The sequence below is a fragment of the Sebastes umbrosus genome, chromosome 1 (genome assembly GCF_015220745.1).
Source record: "Sebastes umbrosus isolate fSebUmb1 chromosome 1, fSebUmb1.pri, whole genome shotgun sequence".
NCBI lineage: Eukaryota > Metazoa > Chordata > Actinopteri > Perciformes > Sebastidae > Sebastes > Sebastes umbrosus.
Window position 1 is genome coordinate 28,031,680 of NC_051269.1, and position 23,654 is coordinate 28,055,333.

The 23,654-nt window shown below is 38.5% G+C and overlaps 2 protein-coding genes across 4 annotated transcripts; both read left to right on the plus strand.

Moving 5' to 3' along the window:
• Positions 1–1,634: 1,634 nt before the first annotated feature.
• apof (apolipoprotein F) lies at positions 1,635–4,148 on the plus strand. Of its 2 annotated transcripts, none has more exons than XM_037772729.1 (2): positions 1,635–1,825; positions 2,448–4,148. In XM_037772729.1, exon 2 carries the CDS (start codon positions 2,481–2,483, stop codon positions 3,780–3,782), a length of 1,302 nt encoding a protein of 433 aa, XP_037628657.1. In that variant the 5' UTR covers positions 1,635–1,825; positions 2,448–2,480; the 3' UTR covers positions 3,783–4,148. The 2 variants fall into 2 exon arrangements, with proteins under 2 accessions (XP_037628657.1, XP_037628666.1); XM_037772738.1 differs by having other exon boundaries at positions 2,451–4,148.
• A 4,995-nt stretch (positions 4,149–9,143) lies between these two features.
• stat2 (signal transducer and activator of transcription 2) lies at positions 9,144–21,624 on the plus strand. Of its 2 annotated transcripts, XM_037772705.1 has the most exons (24): positions 9,148–9,445; positions 10,004–10,135; positions 10,261–10,405; positions 11,039–11,134; positions 12,252–12,344; positions 12,445–12,523; positions 12,681–12,760; positions 12,854–13,005; positions 13,262–13,420; positions 13,516–13,605; positions 13,934–13,993; positions 14,136–14,156; positions 14,279–14,372; positions 14,651–14,698; positions 15,385–15,468; positions 15,622–15,720; positions 15,815–15,950; positions 16,713–16,765; positions 17,784–17,869; positions 17,983–18,119; positions 18,223–18,411; positions 18,589–18,643; positions 18,860–18,951; positions 20,388–21,624. In XM_037772705.1, exons 2-24 carry the CDS (start codon positions 10,005–10,007, stop codon positions 20,795–20,797), a joined length of 2,589 nt encoding a protein of 862 aa, XP_037628633.1. In that variant the 5' UTR covers positions 9,148–9,445; position 10,004; the 3' UTR covers positions 20,798–21,624. The 2 variants fall into 2 exon arrangements, with proteins under 2 accessions (XP_037628642.1, XP_037628633.1); XM_037772714.1 differs by lacking the exon at positions 18,860–18,951 and having other exon boundaries at positions 9,144–9,445; positions 20,388–20,583.
• Positions 21,625–23,654: the final 2,030 nt, after the last annotated feature.

The following is a 23,654-nucleotide window of genomic DNA, read 5'->3' on the forward strand; positions in this document are numbered from 1 at the left end:
AATTAAGAGGTGTTCCCAGATATAAATAGAATAGAATGTGCTGTACCCCTTACAATTAGTGCTAAATATGATGCACAATAAGACGCACCACATATGTCCAAGTTCAAGGGGGAAGTTAGGCTAAAACATGATAATTGCACTGGGATTACAGGTTTGATCAGGACACTCGCATCAAATGAGCAAATACTCCCTGATGGGTTATGAAACCACAGCTGTGTGAAGAGCAGCCAGTCATCTTCAATTAGCACATTCTGATGATTTTTGATTGGACAATGGGGTGTTATTCATTCCTGTCCATTAACTGGTGTCAATTCTACTCAGTTCCCTACAGAAATGACATCATACTTTATGAATCACACACCCGCTAGTTGTCCGATTTTTTTCAGATTGTTTCCGTCTTGGTGAAACCCAGAGGGCAGCTTCCTCATATCAACTAACAGCTCCATAATTAACTTGTAGGCAGTACACAGTATGTCACTTTTGCTTCGGCCTAATGATGTTAATGATTTTAACTTTGTTTCTGCTGAGCAGTTGAGGCCAGCTGCTCTATCTTGCTGTCAGACAGCCCTTTCCGACTCTCTTCAAAGCCAGCAGGCTCAGATGACAAAAACATTATGGATAGGTATCACTTTCAGTTCAGTTCCCCATTGAAAAATATTCAAAATAACACTTAAACAGATATTGATTTTTTTTTTTTTTTTAGGTGAGCCTTTCTTTTAGCTGGCTAAAATATGTTTTTCTGCCGTCCCCGTCCACAGCAGTACGTTACTTTGCTTCCGTGCCGGTAACTCCTGTCTGCTTCTCCAAACTGAGGGCGTGCCGACCGTCATCTACTGTAGGTAATACGCTGACTATGTATGAGTACCTCATACTACCCCACTTCAAAACACCTGAACTATCCCTTTAAGAGTCTTTTCACTGGAAACAGCAGCCTGCTGCAGCCTGAAACAAGCAGGGCGCCACATAGAGGCTGTGATGTTCCAATGTTCAAAAGTGTCCTACTTCCTGAGCTAATTTAAAAACCAATTAGATTATCTGAAAAATGCACGGTCACATATCTGAAGACAGGGCTGCTTTTCTTGGCTCATGTGACTTTTTTTTTTTTTAAATACATGGTTTTCAACAGCTTGCTCCAGGGCGAAGTCATGCTATTCTGGGTGCTCTGATTGCCAAAGAGATGGGCTTTTACCAACAGTTTCTATGGTGTGAGTGAATGGGGCTTTGGTGAATAAAAGAAGCCCTTTTCTAAAGGAAGTTAGAACAGGAAAGTGATGTTTTAATGTTTTATGTAAAAATACATGTACAGTGAGCAGGTAACAAAAATGCATCCATTATAAAGTGGAGTTTTGTATTCAAATCCTACTTTTGTGAATGAGCTCAGTCTTTACCTCAGATAGCCTTGTCTTGACTGTGGAGGAGATAAATTTGCTCACGGCATGAGCCGAGATTTCTTTCAAGTATTTGGGTCAAAAACAAAAACCTACCGACTGAGAGAGAGCAGAGGGCCGCGGGGAGGGATGAGAGGACAGACAAACAAAACTGCTTTAGAACACATGGACTTTCCCCACGTGAATCAATATTCAAGCCCTGATCTCCCCATTGAGCAACGAGGCCAAAGAGAAGAGGGAGCTGAAAGACAGATGAGACAGAGGGAGGGCTGTGGGATGTCATGTGTAAAGAGGGAGATTCTCATTGGAGGCAAAGAGAAAGAAGATTGCTATGCATTGAGGAATAAAAAAAAAGGAAAACAAAAAGCATCCTACATGCTGAAGCCGTCTTGGTCGCACTGCTACATTCTGGTCTCCAACATCTGATTGTTGTTAAGGTAGGTGCTGCACACACAGCTGCAACAGGATCAAAAGATGCAATGAAATTATGAAGTTGTGGGTGGAACAATATTTCTATTTTTAGGTGTAGTTAGTGCAGGAAAAAAAAGAGGACAAGCTCAGTGTGGAGGCTCTGTATTGGGATGCGTTGCTCTTCCTTGCATTGCTTAAATATTTTTAAAATATAGATTGTTTGTAATGTTTTTCCACTACTATATTTCACCGCTGCTCTCCTCTAATGTGAGAATCTTGACACTGGAATAGTTTTTCACTCATAACTAAAGTCATGGAGGGACAAACTCCTTTTCATTGCTCAAGATTTCAAAATATCTACTCATGTAATAAGCTTATTTTACTCCACTTTGGGGCTTTTTGTGCAGGCAGACTGGATTGTGAAATCATACAATATAGACCAATGTCTAATTGTGACACTAGAAACATTACAGAGTAAGTTAATATTTTCTCTAGTGAAACAGGTGCAGCCACCAAACTGTCCAAAACTAGCCAATTACTCTCTGCCTGAGAGTAAAAGACAAACTGCAGGATTAACAGTACAATGAGGACTCATTTGTTATGTTGTTGGGTTGTTTTTCTTCCCCTTTTCTCCTGTTTTTTATGTAGTAGCTTTGGAAAAAGAGCTCTAACAAGACTGGAATGATGTCCTCCAAGTTGAAGTGGCTGATTGTGATCCAGCTCCTGCTGAATGAACAGGCTCTGTGCAGGGTCCCTCCTCCTCCTCTGGCGCTTCCAGGAGCCAACTTCAATGAAGGGGGAGAGGAGACGGCCAAACAGTCTCTCCTGGGATCACAGCTCCAGCTCGCCATCCCATCTGCAGAAAAACCTGATCCTGTATCTGTGGTTGCACAAATAGAGGAGAGAGTTCAATCTGCCAAAAATATGATATCAGTCCTCAGGGCGAAGCTTCAGGGGCAGATTCAAGATCACCTCCACATTCAGAGGAACGTCAGCTGTGAGGAGCTGCTGTCTGCCAGCACCGTGGACGACCCATCGTCCTCCATGTTCCCCCAGGAGCTCCTGGGTCTCTCTTTAGTGCCCGTGTTGGTAGTGGCGGGCTGCCCACAGGAGGCGCACACCCTGGTGCTCAAGCTGTACGACCTGCTGGGAGTGGCCGACACGGAGGAGCTCCTGATGGAGGTGGAGGGTCTGATAGAGAGGAGGATGAACAAGTCTGCATCCACGCCTGCACCTGCACCAGCAGCATCGCCTTCAGATCAAGCAGGGCGCCACATTGAGGCTGTGATGTTTAACATCCAGCAGCTGGCCACTTTGGGAGCAGGTTCCTATGAGCAGGAAGGGCATTGTGAGGGTTGGACCAGAGTGAGTGGAACCACGCTGGTAGGAGCAGCTGTGGAAGGAGCCACGGGTGATCTACGGGAGGCTTTGAGCACCTGCGAGAGACTGGGCGTCCTGTGTGCTGGTGTGACCAGCAGTGGACTACTCAAACCTGGGGAGTACCAGGCAGTGTACAAGAAAGGCAGTCGCGTCCTGCCCTCTGAATCCACAGCGTCTGAATGTTGGATCCGTCATTGCAGCGCAGAGGAGGATGCTTTGACCCCTGCAGCTTCAGGTCAACGGATGAGGCGAAGCACCCCGAGGAGCTGCATCAACAAGAGCGAGGAGCGTGTGTACAACGTGGTGGAGTGGATCCCTGCAGTCAGCACCCTCTACAACCTCGGCACAGCTGTGTATTACGCCTCAGTGAACTGCTCCCAAACAGCCAAGGAGAGAGCCATCCTCAGCGTGGTTGACCTCGGCACGGATGCTCTCATGGTCGCCACAGGGGGGACTGCCGGGGTGGCAGGCTACGCCCTGGGCGCGGGGATGAAGACCGGTGTGAAAGCCGGCGTCAAGTATCTGCTCAACTCTATGAAGCAGGAAGACGATGTGCTGGTGAACCAGGTCAACTGGGAGGAGGGCGTCATCACCATCCAGTAGACGTGAAGGATCATAAACCAGCCTGGGAAGCTTTAGCAATAAATATTCTTATAATTAGTTTAAAAAGCAATGACACAGGATCAATGTTTGTTAACTGACATGTTGGTTTACCAGACTTTATATAATCTAGATTATTTGGAAAACAAGATTACACGTTTGTTACTCAGTGGATTTATCAGAACCGCATTTTGAAAGGGAAAAAAGCTTTTTTGTTTGTTTGTGTGACTGCACACACAAACTTCATTTACACAGTTTGACACAATGATTATTCTCTATTGAAGTCAGTGATTTTTCAACTGGTCTGTAAATTATGTAAATTAGTTTATCTTTTGAGACAAAGTAACCAAATGTAATAAAAATTCAGTTACAGTAAAAAGTTAACTACATTACACATCAATTGTAGACTTAATAATATATAAAAAAGAATAAGTAAGATCATAAAGTAAGCTTTGAACCTGTTTTGCTTGTAGAAAAATAGCTCCTTTTGTGTATAATGGATAAAATAGTTGAACAATATATAATTTTAAGCAGCAGCTTTTGAAGAACTGGTCTCAGGAAATTAAACCTTCAGTCCCTCAAGACTTTTGTTTTGCTCTCCATCCGGTGTCTTTACTTCTGGTCATTTTCCTTCATCAGTCTTGTTGTTTCCTTCCATTGAAACGTCTCATCAGGTCAATCACATTCACACCTCTGGAGTTAATTGCAGGGACAATACTGAGAACTAAATTGTGTTGTTTTGTATGCTTTTTTTTTCTCTTTAAATGTCAATAAAATGTTTATTAAATCTATTTGTGTGAATAGTGACTGTCAGTGTGGTAGTTTTGTTTGTATTGTAGGCAATTGAAAAGTATGCACAAAGAAATATTATTTGATGTGCATGTTCACATTAAACTATATTTGGGCTGAGTCATGGTGAGCAGACTTTTCAGGTGCGTTACATATAAGTTATAGCCTCATGCACTACACTGAAAATATGTTTTTTTAATTGTGTTTTTGAGAGTATAGTAATCTTTAATACACTATAGGTTGAGGCTAATAGGTGAGGAGTGGCAAAGTAGTTTAATGTGAATAGAGAAACTGACCTTTAGAAGAAGAAGAAGAAAGAAAGAAAGAAAGAAAGAAAGAAAGAAAGAAAGAATGCAGTGCTACACACCTTCTTTCCTTACAACACATCAGTTAGGAGCATTTATATTTATGATAAGAGCTGTGGAGGCAGGCAAACGTGTGCTACAAATTGCAAACAGGTGACCCACAGTGATAAAGGTTTCACTCTATGACTTTTAGACTGTTACAATTAAAGATAATTTATTTCACTATGGGATTGAATAAGCTTTTTTCATGGAAGACATTTTTAGCAGTTACTATTCTGACTTCTATGACACAGAGTCTGCTGGGAAAATGGTCTATTAGGACGTCTTTCTGCGGCCTATTTGAAGCCAGCTGGCTGATAGCTCTGTGTTGAATTTGCTCTCACTCTGTTTATATGTGTTTTTTCTCTCACAGTCTAAAGACAGGCAAGATGCCGTCCTTTTTGTCCAATTCATACAGGGACCAGCACCACGAATAAGATAATTTCATGTGGATGGATGGATTTTATCATGCTCGTTATCATGTTATAGTGTTGTCACAATACTGGAATTTCTAACTTTGAAACGATACCTTGAAAAATATTGATATTCGATACCACTGGGAAAAATTTACACAACATTGAGGGCATAACATTTTAGATTTTTATATTAACAAAAAAATCAACCATGTCAAGAGAGCAGAAAGCACAGCTGGTACCCGTGTATCCATACTGCAGAAAATAATAATATTTATTATTATAATTTTATTTGTAGAGCACTTTTCAAGCCCAAAGCACAAAGTGCTTTCCAAGGAAATTCACAACATAGACAACAGATTAGAATGAAACATAAATAATGAAATGAAAACAATAGAATAGGTAAATAAAGAAACAAGCATATACATATTCATACAATTACATATGCACATACATACGCATATACATCAGCACACAAGCATACAAAAGACTCAAATTCAAAAGCCGGTTGGAAAAGCCTTTCTATAGAAATGAGTATTGAACTGTTTGAATTGTGATGTGCTTTCCTGTGAACTTTGCTCTCTGCACACATGTTTACCAAACGGATACATCTGCACTCTAAATGTAGTGTAAAGAGATAAGGAACAAACTGGGTGTGTAATCAGATAAGTCTAGTACAGTACAGAACACACGCAGCCTGCTTCCTGGTAATGGAAAGGGATTTGATTTGATTAAAGGAGATAGTTTAAGATCTATTTAATAATGTTAGATAATATGTCTGTTTATCTAGAGGGACGATAACCTCATCTTTAAACGTCTCCTGTTCCCTTCTGTCCTTAGCTCAGGTATAACCATGTTTATTTTGATCGTATCAGAGGCAGGATCTGACCTCCGGGAGGCTGGTTGAACAGGCGTGAACAACAAAACAATGGGGCTTTGTAGCTGCCATTTAGGACGCTGAGGTCACATGCTCTGCATTTCTTGAGAAAACAACCTGACAGGGAGTCTACAGTCTTCAAAATACTTGTGGTTGAATTGTGGTATTTTGTACATTCAATATCCTTAAACTGCCTTTAGACCAACACAAAGGGAGGTCAACTTTACAGAGAATATTATTGCATAGTTGAAAGAATAAAGGGAATGTGAATTAAAATAATTTGAAAACTGTAACTGGTGTTAGGTTGTGCTGGGTCACCCTCTATACAGCCATATTCGATGAAGAGGTTCTGCATGGCAAATTTCTATTTCTTTTCAATTAATCATCAATCAAACTCATTTCTGTAATGGTGTGGCAAGTCTGACATCTACTGGTGAGATTGGGAACTGAAGGGATGAGTAACATAAATTATGCTGTTTACATTAGTAATACCAATAAAGGGCCGCTTGTACCAGCTTGGTGGAAAAAATACACTACCAGGGTTATTATTTTTAGTGTTTATTTGAAAGAAAGTGTAAATAAGAAGTTACCTGATATCCAATGTAAAGACACAAATTGATTAATTTAACAAAATATTAATATTTGTACATACATCTTTAAAAATTGCTATTTTGGTAGCAGTGGTGGCAAATAATTAAGTATATTTACTGAGGTACAATTTCTTGGTACTTAAACTTTACCTGAGTATTACTATTATTTAATAGCCTATTGCACTTTTAAAATGATGAATAATTCTAAATAACACTCAAAAGTTACACTAAATTTTACAGAGTAAAAACTGGCATTGCCATTTTCAAAAGGGTCCCTTTGACCTCTGACCTCAAAATATGTGAATAAAAACTCTGAACTGAACAGAGTGAAAACCGTATCCTATTAGATAAAACAGATGTTGACTAACTGCATAATTTGCAGTTAAAAAAAGGTAATAAATCACAATATATCTTATCGCAATACTCAGCATATGGCAAAATGTTTAATATCGCAATAATAAAATCGTATCATGGCTTAAAGCTTCAGTAGGCAGACCGTTTTTGGTATCATTTGGCAAAAGATTCCATAATAACCTTACAGCATATTGTAATTCAAGTGTTCTGAGAGAAAACTAGACTTCTGCACCTCCTCATGGCTCTGTTTTCAGGCTTTAAAACATCTAGCATATGACAGAAGACTTTGGCCAATCACAGGTCATTTCAGAGATAGAGAGCGTTCCTATTGGCTGTGCTCCGGTTGGTGGACGGTGCTTGGTGTTTCCTCAACTGATCTCAACATGGCTGTCTGGTCACAAACTTCCTTATTTCACAGCTAAACAGTACACTACAAGATGTTTCTGAAAACATTTGAGTTGAGAAATAGACATTACAGTAACAGAATATTTATTTATATTTGATCAGCGCTGCCTAGTTTGACCGTTTGATCGGAGTTTACGAGTGATTGACAGCTGCAGAGAGGGCAGGCTCCGGCTTGGCTCTAATTGGTTGTTTTCCTCCGGTCTGTGAAATCTTGCAGATGCCATCAGGAGCACCGGAAGACACAGAGGAACATGATTATTTTTCCTTTCTCATGCACTACTATCAGGATATAGTGACCGTTTTATAAATATATATATTTTTAATCATATATGCTCCAATTCTACCCACTGCTGCTTTCAGTAGCCCCATTTAAATCAATTTTAGGTTCTAAAACTTGTTGAATGCACTAACTGCCAAATCCAGAGTTATTTTCACTCCTCCGTTTATGTGAATGAGCCCAATCCCGAGGATGATGGAGGTGAAGAGAGCTTTGTGTTGATGAAGAAGTGGAGGAATAATGCAAAATTAACCTTAATATGAAATGTGCCAGATGTGGCTATACTTAAATCAAGGCATTAGTATTTCTTTTCACAACCCAATGAGGGCATATTATTATTATTATTATTGTTATTACTATTATTATTATTATTATTATTATTATTATTATTATTATTATTATAACAGTTTAAAGGACTGAAATGGTAACATATTAGGCTAAATATACAATTCTATTCAAGTCTTGTTCAGTCGTTTTTCATTGTGTGGTATAGTAAGTCTCTCTCAATATTAAGGTCTAAGAAATAAGAACTTAACTTTAGAAGAAGAAGAAAGGCACTTTATTAATCCCTGAGGGGAAATTCATTTTTTTCACTCTGTTATATACAGGACACACAAACAGGACTTATATACATGCGTTAATGAGAGAGATGTCAGAGTGAGGGGGCTTCCCCTGACAGGCGCCCCTAGCAGTTGGGGGTTTGGTGCCTTGCTCAAGAGGCAAACTAGCATCTCTCCAGCAACCAGTTCACACTCAGTACTTGGTCCATGCGGGGACTTGAACTGGCGCTTGAACCCCCAGTTATGTCATGCCTGGAGCATCATGAATAGAAAGCAGACATCCTTATTTTGCTTACTGTGGATAAGCACATCATATATTTTTGAGTAAGCTATTATAGTTTTATTAAATAAATGATATATTATATTAAATACATAAACAGTTCACAAGTGATGATCTGGACAGTATGATTAATGTGTAGTGTTTTTAATTTTTAATTTTTAATTTTTAATTTTTAATTTTGAGAGACTGCCTCTGGCCCCAGCATTCAGTGCTACGTCACTGCGTGCGTCACATGCTTCATCACTTTCACAACCTCATTTCTCGGGAAATCTAGCAGACGCGGCCGTAAGTTTCGATTCCCTTCTCCACGCCCATGGATGTGTTGACCACGCCCCCTCGCGTTAGATTGACGTGCGTGTCTACCAAACAGCGCGTGCTGCTCTCTGTCGCTCTCGACCAATGAGCTGTTAGCTTCTGACCTCACAAGGAAACTGTGTGTGACGTGATCAGACTTTCCGGCTCTTAAACTGCCTTAACGGCTGTTTTGTCAGAGCCAAAATGGCACCCGTGGTTAGCTTGAAAACAGCCACTAGGGGCGGGATAAGAAGATATCCAATGAAACCAGAAAGATGAGTAAAAAATATTTTAGGAAATGTTCACACGCCTACCTGCTTGAGTGTTGTTTTGTTTTACCAACGTCCGACAACAGCCACAGCTAGAGAGAAACGAGAGCTAAGCTGGAGCTAACGTTAGCTTGGTGCTAAGTTACCAGTTGAAGCTAGTTAACGTTAATAACTGAGATTTATAAGAGGACTCTGACTGACAACATAAAGTAAGGTGAGTAAATGCGTTGTTACTGACTGACAGTCTATCAAAGACAAGCTAACATACAGTTACAACATTACTTACGTTACTCGGTGTCAACTTCCAATGTCTTGTTCTAAAGATAATAACACAGTTTGCAGTCATATTAAACTGCATGTTCTTTACAGTCACAGCTCACAGGTCATTTCTTGTCTTAAGAGTTTGCGCTTTGCTCCTTCAACTGTTGATTACAGACATGGCTGTATGAATCCGTCATATTTACATGTAATGGCGCTGGTCTTTTGGTGACACTCATACTATAGCTACACGACCACCACATGCATTAAATGTGTTACACATATTTATTGCACATACTACATTTATTTATTGACGGACTGCACACACTATGTTCACCCATTCACTCTGTATCTTTTATAGCTCTATTATTGTTTTTATATACCTTTACCTCTCCTGTGTTTCACTCTGTTTGCTGATGTTTGCTGTTTTGACACCTGGGATTAATAAAGGTTCATCTTATCTTATCTTTGTTGTTTGTGTGCATGTTGGTGTTTTTCCCCTGATCAACCTTAGAATGGCTCAGTGGGACAGACTGAGGCAGCTACCTGCTGCATACACACAGCAGCTACATGAGCTCTATGACAGGGATGCTCTGCCTATGGATGTGAGGCACTACCTGTCAGCCTGGATAGAGAAGCAGGAATGGTAAAGGCTGCACTCTCATCTCATTTGACCTCCCCTCAACCCACAATATATTATCATTCAAGGATTTTAATGACCCTGTTTGTAAAATACTCTGCTATTTTGTATCTTGTGTTTTTGTTCTTCAGGCAACGAGCAGCACGGGACCACGACTTAGCTAGGGTGCTGTTCCAGGTCCTGCTGGAGAATCTGGATATCCAACACAGCCGCTTTGTGCAGGAGGAGGCATTCCTACTCCAGCACAATATTAGACGCTATAAACAGAACTTTCAGGTTTGTCTGGGTGTGATTTGTGGAAAGTGAAAACACCGTTGGGTGACACATTTATTTTAAACTGGAAAACTGTTGATATGACTCTGATATCCATTAGGGATGCAACGATCCGACTTTTTCAGTCCCGATAGCAATACCCGGGTTTTGCGTATCGGCTGATATCGAGTACCGATCCGATACCAGTGTTTAATTAATAAGCTGTATGCCTCAGTGTGTGGAAGTGACTGGGATCATTCTTTTATGTGTAAGGCAACATCAGGCTGGACTTAAACATTGCTTTCCTAACTTTGTAAAACAAAATGTAACAAATAAATACATAGACATACATTTACTAATTGTAATTATTCAAATAATAAATCGTACACCAGCAGCTTGGTTATTAAAACCTTCAAAATTAACAGGAATTACAATTCAAGTGTAAACCTTTTTAATGCAGCAAAAAATTGGGTCAAAATGTAAACAGGAATTCAAATTTGGGTATATAATGTAGATAGTAAATAAACATAGAATTGATATCGTCTCCACTGTCACCGATACCTGATCCAGCTGTTTGAGTCAGTATCGGCCCAATATCTGATCCAGTATTGGTATCGGTGCATCCCTGATATCCTTCTGACCTCTCTCCCCTGACAGAGGTACCTGGATGAACCGTGTGCCTTGGCAAACACAATCCTGTGGTTTTTGGGAAAAGAGAAGGAAATCCTTGATAATGCTGATCTGCCTAAACAGGTTAGGACAACATTTGTACTTATTGACTCATGGAACATGATGGGACACACCCTGCTGCCCGTATGAAAACAGCTTGCACATGAAAACAATTACACACATTGCTCTAGTCTAGAAAATGGCAGTTGTCACCTGGTATTTTTAAAAACAGATCATTTATCATATTGTCATTTAATTCATCTCCATGTTTTGGCTGTTTTTTTTCCATAAGACTGAATGGTCAGCCATCAAACGGGGATGTGCGTGTGTCTGCAGTCCTGTAACTTAAACCAGCAGTATGCAGAATGTTTTTGGCATCAGTGGGCAAAAAATCCATAATAACCTTTCAGCATACTGTAATTCAAGTGTTCTGAGAGCGTTCCTATTGGCTATGAATCAATATTCTGTTACCGTAATGCCTATTTCTCGCCTCAAATGTTTTCAGAAACATCTTGTAGTGTACTGTGTAGCTGTAAAATGAGAAAATTTGCTCCGGCTGGTGGGCGGTGCTTGGTATTTCCTCAGCAGATCTCAACATGGCTGCCGGGTCACAAACTTTCTCATTTTACAGATAAACAGTACACTACAAGATGTTTCTGAAAACATTTGAGGAGAGAAATAGGCATTACAGTAACAGAATATTAATTCATATTTGATCAGCGCTGCCTAGTTTGACCGTTTGATCAGAGTTCGTGAGAGATTGACAGCTGCTCAGAGACGGCAGGCTCCTGCTCGGCTGTGATTGGTTGTTTTACGCCGGTCTGTGAAATCTTAGAGATGCCATTAGGAGCAGCGGAGCACACAGAGGCACAATTTTTTTTTCAGATTACCTTTCTCATGCACTACTGTCAGTATATAGTGACCGTTTTATAAAAATAACTTTTTTAAATCATATTTGCTCCACTTCTGCTTTAATTCATAACTTTTAAATATTTAAAAGCAAGTTTATTATGTTCTTGGTGTCCAGTGTGAATTTCCGTTATACATTTTGTCACACACTGTCTGTACAGTGTGGGCTAAAAAGCAAAGATTTTCCATCAAGCTCTGATATTGTTTTCTGCAACAGTATCACCCAGTATCACATGTGGAAGACTCTTAATCTCTATACCTGCTCCTCCTACTCCTACTCCCTTTGTCTCAGGTCCAGTGTTTGCAAGTAGAGCATGAAGCCATGGAGACGAGCAGCCAGCAGGACCTTGAACGTAAACTGGCTGGCCTCAGGAATGAAGTGCAGGTGCAGATTATGTTGCTTTATGTCTTTATGTTGTGCTTTGTAGTTGAAAGATATTACACTTTGTGCATTATTGTTTTTTCTCTGGATTTTTGGGATATAGTGCATGGAACATACATTGATATGTCTGGAGGAGCAGCAAGACGAGTTTGATTTTAAATACCAAACCCACAAGATGGAAGGTAAGCAGATTAAAATGTTGTGGTTATATTTGCATGTTGTGACAATGTTCTCTGAGGATGAGTAATAAAGAGGCCTGAATCACAGCTAAAGGTTCTTGTTTTGTTTTGGTCTGTCTTACATGGAAACTGTGATCCCACTGTGGAAAATATTATGCAGCTGCTGTAGATGAGGCGCAGAGGAAGGAACAACAGAAAGTTTTTCAGTTACTTATCAACAGACTGGATGAATGTAGAAAGGTATGGAGTCATTAATATTCTTACTAACACCTCCATCTCTTCAGTCCAAATCTTTTTCAAATTTTTTTTTGTCTCATACAATCACCTTCTTAGAGCACACTGGCAGACCTAAATAAGATCCTGGACAGGATTGATGAGCTGATCGACATATTGGTGAAGAAAGAGCTGGTGGAGTGGCAGAGGAGGCAGCAGAAAGCCTGCATTGGCGCTCCAGACAATGTTTGTCTGGATCAGCTGGAGAAATGGTATATTCATCTCCATCTGCTTCACATTTGTTTTAATCTTTGGTGTTTACTGTAAGAGTTATATCAATAATGCTTCTGTAAATGAAGTGAAAGGCTGGAGAAAACGCTGCTGTTTTATAGGTGGAATTTGAGACTTCCCTAATCCCACCACCACTATTATCACATTCAAGGTCTTCTTATGTTGGTGTTTTTTTCTTCTTTATTTCATTTTCTAAGACTTCATCATCACTTTTGCTCTTTTCCTCTTATTTTGTAGGTTCACCTGTGTGGCAGTGAGTCTATTCCAGGTGCGCGAGTTTCTTGGGAAGCTGGAGGAGCTGGCAGGAAAAGTGACCTATGGAAACGATCCTGTGAAGGCCCAAAGACCCGCAATGCAGAGGAGAGCAGATACTCTTCTAAAAGACTTACTCAGGAGGTCTCTCTTTTAGCACACACTTTCTTGCACTCTCATGCTCTTTTATGATTTCCTTGTGAAATTCCCTGACATTATTGTTTTATTGTTTCTTGAAGTTCCTTAGTGGTAGAGACTCAGCCATCCATGCCTCAGGGGAAAGGACCGCTGGTGCTCCGCACAAACGTCCAGTTCTCTGTCAAGACCAGGTCAGTGTGCCTCTCCAGGCAGTCAATGGCTGGATGCTATGCATTTATTTGCATTTACTTTTAGTACATGTTTATGTGTCACATAATCTATATGTATTAGTTTAAAAAAAAAAATGCAAATATAGCGAGGCGAAACGCCAAGTGGACAAAGCGCGTTCCAAAATGAGAGTGAATCTGGGGTTGGCTTTCACTTGTCAAGCATTTGTGCTTCTGGTGTCGTTGAGCCGGAGGGAGGAGAGGCCAACTTTGAATCTAACCACAACTGACAAATCCTACTCCTTCTGCCTTTAATATTTCTAAAATCTTACACCTGATTTAATATTTTTAGGCTTCTTGTTAAGTTTCCTGAGCTGAACCACTCCATGAAAGTGAATGTATCCATGGACAGGTGAGATTACTCCTTTAGTTTAAGTTACTTTCACTTCACACAGCGAACACGCAGCCTTTAGTTCTTGACTTCAAACAGTAGACGACGATGTTTTGTTGCCCCCCTGTGGTCACTGCTCTGTTTTTCTCCCCCTTGAAATTAGGGAGGCTCCTCAGATCAAAGGGTGAGTATTTGTTTTATATAACTTTAGCTTCCATATCAAGTGGTAATTCTAGAAGAACTGTATTAAACTTTACCATCTGATGTGAATTATTTTTTTTTTTACTAATACTGGTATGTTTGTAGATATCGGCGTTTTAATGTTCTGGGGACCAACAGCAAGGCCTTGAACATGGCAGAGAGCCAGAGTGGCGGCATGGTGGCAGACTTCAGACATCTTGTAAGTGATAAGGATTTGAAAAGAGAAGAAATATTAAATGACATCTGAGGAAACTCTTATCAACAATTAGATATAAAGCCTTTAATAATTTCCGACATCTGAAGGATAAATCCTGTCACATACTTAACTGTCGATGTTGTAAAGTAGACACATAAAACAGACTCCATCAACTAAACTGGAGTGATTAAAAGACGACAGTTTTAAATAATATTCAGTCTTTAATCTCGGGTGGTAATATTGTTGTTTGACTAATTTTGCATACTCTTATTTGTCTGCAGACTCTGAAGGAGCAGAAGTCTGGAGGTGGCGGCAAAGGAGTCAGTGATGTGAGTTGACTTTGGCAATGGATGGATGGATGGATGGATGGATGGATGGATGGATGGATGGATGGATGTACTTTATTGATCCCAAATTGGGAAATTCTTGTGTTACAGCAGCAGGTTATCCAGGCAATGCACAGGGACAGTACATACACAGTAAAAATACCGTACATATCAACACTAGAGATAATATCTATAGTATACACAATATATAGAATATATTAGAAGATATAAAATATGAACATAGAATAACAATAACATACTATATACATTAGCAAAGTGTGCAATAAAATACTATATACATTAGCAAAGTATGCAAATTACAATTTTGTTTTAAAGTAGTGGTATTAAACCAATGTACAAATTCCACATGTGCAAGATTATTACAGGACTAAAACAGAATGGAGTCTGGTTGAGACAGAAACTATAGAGTTGAGAGTTCTCTGTTAGACAGAGGTGAGGTGAGGTGAGATGTTGAAGGGAGTTATTGCTTTGGGCAGGAAAGATTTCCTGTATTGGTCCTCGTGACAGCGAAGCTGAATCAGTCTGTTCGAGAAAGAGCTCCGCTGTCTGTCCAGCAGGTGGTGTCCTATCCTGAAGATACCATCTTTGTTTACAGTTTTACTTAGTAAGTCATAATTCAAGAAAATGTGAGCAATCAAATAATGATCTGTGTGTTTTGGTGTTGACAGATTTCTCTCAGTGTTACAGAGGAGCTGCACATCATCTGCTTCGACACTGTATTTGAGCTGAAAGGCGTGTCAGTTGAGTTGCAGGTGGAGTTTCTTCTGCATCCTTTATTGTTATAAAAATTCAAAAAATTAATCTGCATGTGCTCTGTATCAAAAATTAAGCATATATCATTGTTTTTATTGTCTTGATTATGGACCTAAATAAAAGTATTTTTTTTTTACTGGCACCCAACCTAGGCCTCCTCCATCCCAGTGATCATCATCTCCAACTCCAGCCAGCAGCAGAGCGCCTGGGCGTCTGTCCTCTGGTTCAACCTGCTCAGTTCAGACACCAAGGTGAGAGATCCCCGAGAGACTAACACACACCATGTATCAGTTTGGCTGTACTATTAGAAGGTTGAATTGTGTATATATTTGTCTGTTTCTCCAGGACGTCGCGTTCCTTGCCAACTCTCCTGCATCCACTTGGCCGCAGTTTGGAGAGATGTTGAGCTGGCAGTTTCTCTCTGCCACTAAACTGGGTCTGAATGAGGCTCAGCTGGAAATGATCGCACACAGACTGTTTGGTAAATACTGCTTCTACGTTCAGCTTCAGTTGCTTGTCTTTGCTTATTTGTGTGGTTGTTCTGTATATAAATAGGGTTGAATTCATTCATCTGTGAGTCAAACATAATATCAGTAAACACCTTAGTCCGATTTTAACACAAGTTACTAAACTGCATCTTTAAGACTGATTAAATTAACATTTAAAAATAAAATAACTGAAGCAACTCAGCAACACTTCTAAGCTCTAGAAACATGGTGTAAAAACTTTGAACTGTATTGCAGTTTGGGCTTTTTTAATGCCATTTGCAAGGATATGTATACTTTCACTGAATAACCAAAATAATCCCTGCATCAGTTGGTGGGTGTTTTCCTATTTTATTTGTCCAGTTTCTTATAAGAATAGAGTTGACCATACATATTATGCCCAACTAAACAGTGGGGAAGGTGGTAAATTGGTACTCTTTTACCATCTTCTCCCCTGATCTAACAAAGGATGCCCAAAACTAAAAAATATCTTTATTCAGTTTTTCAAAGCAAACACTAAATAAGACACATTAGTGTCAAACTGAAAAGCGTAATTTCACTCTCACAACTTCAACAGATTTACGACAACTGTTGACACCCAGCAGGACTTGTGCATAGTTAATATTGATTTGTCAGATTATGATACAAAGGATTGCAAGCTATAATTCAGCGTCCTTCATGGCTTGTATGCATGTTTTTATAGATTATATCAGTGAGTGAGAGTTGCATAATGCATCATTTATTTTCTATCCCCGCAGGAAGGCAGAAGAACTATGACACCTGCAAAGTAGCTTGGTCAAAGTTTAGCAAGGTAAGAATACGGAATACTGGTTTGAGATTTTTTTCCATTGGATTTTAGATTATTGCAGAAAATAAGCTCTGTGACAAACAAACGTTTATGATATTTACACATTTTGTTCAGCAAGATAATCTTAACAAATGAACACCACTTTTATGATTTTTGAAGTGTGAATGCAATTGCCAGAAGTAAAAAGCTAACATAAGGTTATAGATAAACTACACCACGGTCGCATGAACGTGTGGGTATAAACAACGAGGCTGTAAAGGCGGACGAGTTGGCGTGATGGCGTTTAGTAGTCTCATTTAGCCACTTATTAGCAACTGCCTTCTTTATTTTTAAGACGCGTAAAAGCTTCAAAATTAACAAGTGGGATATTTACTAATGTATTTTATATCGTAGAACAAAACGTTAAAATTTCTTAAGCTTGTGTTAACCACAGACCTTATTTCAAGCGTCTAACTAAAAACACATTCAAAAAACCCATTGACTTCCAGACAAGGGAACCGGAATTGCTAAAATGCTCACTCATTTCCACATTTTAGGACTCATTCCTGCAACACTCTACTATGAATTTTCGCTATGTCAGTGATCCCCTGATTTTTTTCCTCTAGCGCCACCGTCAGGTCAAAATGTCAGTTTTTCAATATTTTGGTTTATGACCAAATATCTGTAAAACTAATAACATTATCATCATGTATTTTGTGTTGTCAGCTACCAAACATGGTAAACTTAGGTTTTGAACATGATTAACATTACCTGCTAAACATCAGCATGTTGACATTGTGACCATGTTAACTACAGCTACTTTCATATCAACCACTACCATTTTAACAGTTGTTTCATTGTGACTGATTAGGATCAAAAACAAGCTGTGCACTTCAACTTTTATCCATCGTACAATTTGGTTTCCTTTACATTGAGCATTACAGCTTCACAGAGCCCCTAGCGAGGTTGTGGATTCTTAAGTCTTGTTTGTTTATTGTTTATGAATATACTGTAGGTGTGAGTTGATGAACTTTTGTTACAGGAAAATGCTCCTGACACTTTCTGGGTGTGGTTTGATGGCATCTTGGTTATGGTGAAAACATACCTCGAAGACCTGTGGAGGGATGGGTATGTTTGAGTCCAATCCGGGTTTAATACACAGCAGTTTAGCTCATGCCTTTAATTCCTGGCAAATGGGAGATGTTTCTTGTTTTATATAAGACTTTTTATCTGTGCTGTAGCCTCATCATGGGCTTTGTGAGCAAAGCCAAAGAGAAGTCCCTCTTGACGAAGAAACAGAGAGGCACGTTCTTGTTGCGCTTCAGTGACAGTATCATTGGAGGAATCACCTTCTCCTGGGTGGAAATCACCTTAAATGGTGAGATATTTTTATGTCATAATGATTATAAAAAATATTTTGAAATTGTTAACATGGTAGACGAATACAAATATCCAATATGATCATCCTCTGTCTATTGTAGGCAAGCCTGATGTAAAGACAGTCACGCCCTTCACCAAAGTCGACCTCTGCCAGATCCCCTTCCATGAAATCATCAGGAATTTCCAGATCTTGGAAGCTGAAAATATCCCAGAAAATCCTCTGATCTACCTGTATCCAAACACCCCTAAGGAAGACGCTTTCGGAAAATACTACAATGAGAAGAGTGGAAGTAAGGGCGTCAAAGGTTTTTGCTGATTTTGGATTTTTTTTTGGATGTTTTTGGTTTTGGATAATTCTATCTGAATGGTGTTTTGCCTTGCAGTAGTCATGGGTACAATTACACTGTATTGATAGTGTTGGGGGGAGGAATAGGACACATTCATATCTAAACTCATTCTCTTTTCAGATGACAGTCCTTACATAAAGTACATCAAAACCAAGCTGATGTTTGTGTCAAAGGAGTAAGTATATTATTTTTTTTCTCCAGGCTGGTTTACAGTATCTTGCTTGTTTGTATTAATACTAAATTGTCCTTTATATTCTAAATGTGCTCTTTATACAGAAACAACAACTACAAACTAAAAATGCACTTGCTTCAGCTAAGAAGTAGTGCACCCACGCCCGTTATTATGTCATGAGCAACTGGTTGTAATGACTGTTTGTCATTGGTCATGTAGGAACAAACTGGAGGCTATGTCACCCATGTCCTCTGACATGGCACAGGGTGAAGGCCTGGAGCCAATGAATGGCCTGTATGGAGAGGCAGCTGGTGAGTCATGGCTCTCCTTGCTGTCCCATCCAGCTGAAATCCTCCTCCAACAAATCACTCTCCCTTCGTCACAGAGCTCTGTGTTGGCCTCTCTATTTTTGTTTTGCAATGTAGGAAATCAGTGGGGAAGATGCTGTCTAGATAGATGTCAGGCAACATCTATGAAATTGTTGAACTTTTATCCCGCGGGGCTGTGGGCGGCTTCTACTGCATGCACATGTACAGTAGTCTGCTCTACTGAACATGAAATCTAACAGGTGTGGAGATGATGATTGGTATGAGCAAAACCGTAACTAACACAGTTATAGCTTTTTGATTCTACCTTCTGATGCTTGAATACTTTAACACTTTGCTTGGTGTATTTATTAAAATCAATTAAAAGACACTGTAAAATTAAATCTGTACATAGCCACAGGTTAAACGACACCACCAGTAATGATCAATCATGAAATCACAGATAATATGGTAGAGCTGCAACAGTTTATTTTTTTCGATTAGTTGTCAACTATTAAATTAATTGCCAACTAATTTGATAATCGATTAATTGGTTTTGAGTAATTTTTGAGTTGTGGACAAAATAAGACATTTGAGGATGTCATCTTGGGCTTTGGGAAAAACTGATCGACATTTTTCACTATTTTATAGACCAAACAACTAATTGATTAATCGAGAAAATAATCGGCACGAAAATAATATTGAGGTGCAGCCCTATAATATGGCTGTATTATTATTATTATTATTATTTATTTAATATTATTATCACTAAGAGTAATTGTGGTAGCATTTCATCTTACAGTGATTACATTTCAAACTGCAGATCCATGTTCCATTTTGGTCAAAGCAAAAGTTAAGGAAATTTGTGGAATACACTTTTTTCAAAATCCAAAAGCACCTCTAAAACTTACAAATTAACAAGTTATATTTGTTTTATTAAATCCATACAAAACCTGCAGTGTAAAAACAATAAACTGTTTTGTGCCAGGTTATTTATTAGGGTCGCGACTAGTAACTTCCTGGCGTCTCTTCTGGTTGCCTGACAACTGCTCAGAACCAAGATATAGTCGTTATCGTATTAATCAGTGAACTTTAAAGGTGCTGGTGACAGAGCCAGGATAGCTGTTTCCCCATTTCCAGTCTTTGAGCTAAGCTAACCAGCTGTTTGCTGTTGGCTTATATTTAATGTGTAAGAATTCATGCTGAACTTCCTTCCTAACCGAGTGTATTGAATAGTGTTTGAAAACTTTAACACTGCATGCAATTCATGACAATCTTGTGCAAAATCAAATCCTCCAGCATCAGTCTGTGCTTTCTTTTTTTTTCAGTTTTTGGGTTGTACAGCACATCACATTTTTTTTGTGAAAGCAGTAGCAGAAGTAAACAACACAGCCACGACAGCAGAAACAGTATCTTTCTCTTGTCCCTTTCTCTGCTCTCAGAACAAGACGGGAGTCCTCCTCCTCTGCAGTCACCTCTGGAAACACATCACCTTGATCCCATGCAGTCTGGCACACATCACCCTGATCCCATGCAGTCTGGCACACATCACCCTGATCCCATGCAGTCTGGCACACATCACCCTGATCCCATGCAGTCTGGCATACAAAACCCTGATCCCATGCAGTCTGGCACACATCACCCTGATCCCATGCAGTCTGGCACACATCACCCTGATCCCATGATTTCTGGCTTTGGTTTAAACACAGAGGATGATTTGGTGATGTTTCTCAACAATCCCAACACCTTCACTGATTCTGGCAACTTGCAAGATGAGCCTGAGCTGCCTGATTTCAGCTATCAAGGATTTAATTGCCTGCCCCCACAATCCTGTGGAAGCATTTTCCAATAAGCCTCTGTTTTGTATATGTAACCAAACCACTATATCATTCACCGCCAGCTTTACTTTTAGCTACTTTACGTTACAACACCCATGTCATAAGACTGTAGCATACGTAGCAAATCCACTGTGAACATAATAGTTAGCTTGTTTAGTCTAAAATACTTGACAGCCCCTCTGCTAATCGTGATAGTAAATATTAAGAATAACTTTTACAATCAGCATTGTGAATGCTGTGTGCACTTAACTTTTATAATTCCCTTTTATCGTGTTGCACTATATATAATGATTCAATGAGACTATCTGAAGACACAAAAAAGAGATAATTGAATTAGCTGGATTCATATTAGTGTCCCAGGCACCTTTTTTTTTCATTTTGGGGCCAATTGTCTTAAGATAACACATCCAAGGAATGATATAAAACTGACCATTTAAACAGGTGGGGAAATCTTTATATGAGGTATTGATGAGTACATTGCGCAGACTGCACATAATTTATTGTTTTAATCGTTGTCTCTTTGTGGTTGCTATATTGTTGCCACCTGCAGCTTGTTGAACTGACACATGGCACTTCCTCCATTTAAGTTATATGCTTTTATATTAACCTGCTCATTTAAATCCATCTGAAATGTTATCACCAATAAAAGGGAAATGATGCGTGTATGTTCCGTTCATTAATAACTGAAATGTTGTAAATTAACAAATATGAGAAGTAGTTTTTTACGTCATCAGTCTACTTCCACAGTAACTTGTTAATCTTTGATTGCTGCACCAAATCTTAATCAAATGTGTATGTTAAAAATGAATACAATAAAATAAAACCAGATTCTGCAGATCTACTGAGATTTTGATTATTTTATATAAAGCTTTTAAAGTAGTTTTATCTTTATGTGCTTCACATTATTGTTGAGTTTTTATTCACTCTCGTCAACCAGCAGCAATCAATCCTCTGATAACCTTCTGCCCAGGCAGCATGGAGTAACGGTAAATGACCATGTTCTTTTGGCTTGGGAGCTGATTGACAAGGACAATTTCTCTCCGCAGAGATGTTATATTTGGAACAACTAATATTTTATTTAAGAACATGTCTTTATTTTATGATAAATGGTTTAACAATGGTATTATACTCGTGAGTCAGTTGTTTAATAGAGAAGGACTACTTTATAATTACTCAGAATTTCTCGCCAGGTACAATATACCAATAACCCCAAAATAATTTCTATAGTTTTTGATGCTATCCCATCTGGTTTGTACATGTTATTGAAGAATGCTGACCAATCTCCACCTTGTCAGTGTTGCCCCCCTGACCCAATTCAGTCTCAGTAAGCTAAAGTCTGTCTTTCTGTTAATAGAGGTGTGAACTTCAAGATAAGGGCCTTGTTTCAGGACAGCATGGTTTCTACTCCGGCAGCAACATTTTATTGGAGTAATTTTGTTAGTGATATTGACTTATTATTATTATATATATTTATTAATCTTGTTAGTGATATTGACTTATTATATATATATATATATATATATATATATATAAATCTTGTTAGTGATATTGACTTATTATTATATATATATATATTCATCTTGTTAGTGATATTGACTTATTATATATATATATATATATTAATCTTGTTAGTGATACTGACTTATTATTATATATATATTCATCTTGTTAGTGATATTGACTTATTATATAATAAGTCAATATCACTAACAAGATGTTATATATATATTCATCTTGTTAGTGATATTGACTTATTATATAATAAGTCAATATCACTAACAAGATGTTATATATATATTAATCTTGTTAGTGATATTGACTGGAAGAAAGTTTGGTCCTTGCCACAAAAGGTCCTTCTAGGTATAAAGTAAAAGGTGTCGTTTAAGTTGATCCACAGATTCTATCCAGTGAAACATTTCTTAGTAAAGTTAAAGAGTGACATATAGATGTAAATTGTTCCTTCTGTGAATCACATCCTTAAACTTGCTCTCATTTATTTTGGTCCTATAAATTTACATGTGAATTGTGGAAAGATGTCAATAATTTTATACTTGTTAACATTTTCTCTGATTTTTGCACAGTACTATAGAAATATTATATTTGGTTGCTGTGATTACAGTGACAAAGACAGTAATGCATTTTTTCTTATTAATTTAATTTTAATTCTCGCGAAGTTCCACATTATAAAGAGTAAATTTACCAACATAAAAAAGCCTAATTTCTTTGTATTTATGAAAGAAATGGATCTATATCTGTCAACAAAACAAAAAAAAGCAATGAAAACAATGAATGTATGTAATATCTTTAAAGGTTTTAAGTGAGAAGAAAAACAAAAAACGTTAGCTGACCATGAAACTCAGACAGCCAGCAGGCTAAAGAACAGGATGTTTGTTCTCAGGAGTTACTGAAGACAGAATAATATCTGAAAGGTCAGTGAGTATATAACTTCAGCCAGTTCATAGCTTGCTGTTGATAAACTATCTGTAGCCAGCTAGGTTAGTTACAACTGTCTGTGTTTTAATGTTTTTACCCAGAGTTGCCAGAGCAGCATTAAGTAAGTCATTGTTTTATTCAGTTTCACATGACATACACTGTTTTTAAAGGACTGAAAGTCTGTAGCTACATTTAATTGTTTTTAGCTTTATGCTGTGTTGAGAATTTTTTTATTATTATTTATTTATTGTCCTTTATTTAACCAGGTTAGTCCCATTGAAATCAAAGATCTCTTTTACAAGGGAGACCTGGCCAAGATAGCTGCAAGACAGTTATAGTGAAAGTAACGTTACTAGACAACACATAAATTAACAACATTAACACTTGCTCATACAAAACACTTGACACACACAGACAACCTGGACTGCAGTGATTTCA

Coding starts and splice junctions, on each gene's coding strand:
- apof (XM_037772729.1), top strand. CDS start 2,481: ATGATGTCCTCCAAGTTGAAGTGGCTGATTGTGATCCAGCTCCTGCTG.
- stat2 (XM_037772705.1), top strand. CDS start 10,005: ATGGCTCAGTGGGACAGACTGAGGCAGCTACCTGCTGCATACACACAG. Junction 13,994..14,135: donor GTGAATGTATCCATGGACAG/GTGAGATTACTC, acceptor CCTTGAAATTAG/GGAGGCTCCTCAGATCAAAG. Junction 14,699..15,384: donor GCGGCAAAGGAGTCAGTGAT/GTGAGTTGACTT, acceptor TGGTGTTGACAG/ATTTCTCTCAGTGTTACAGA.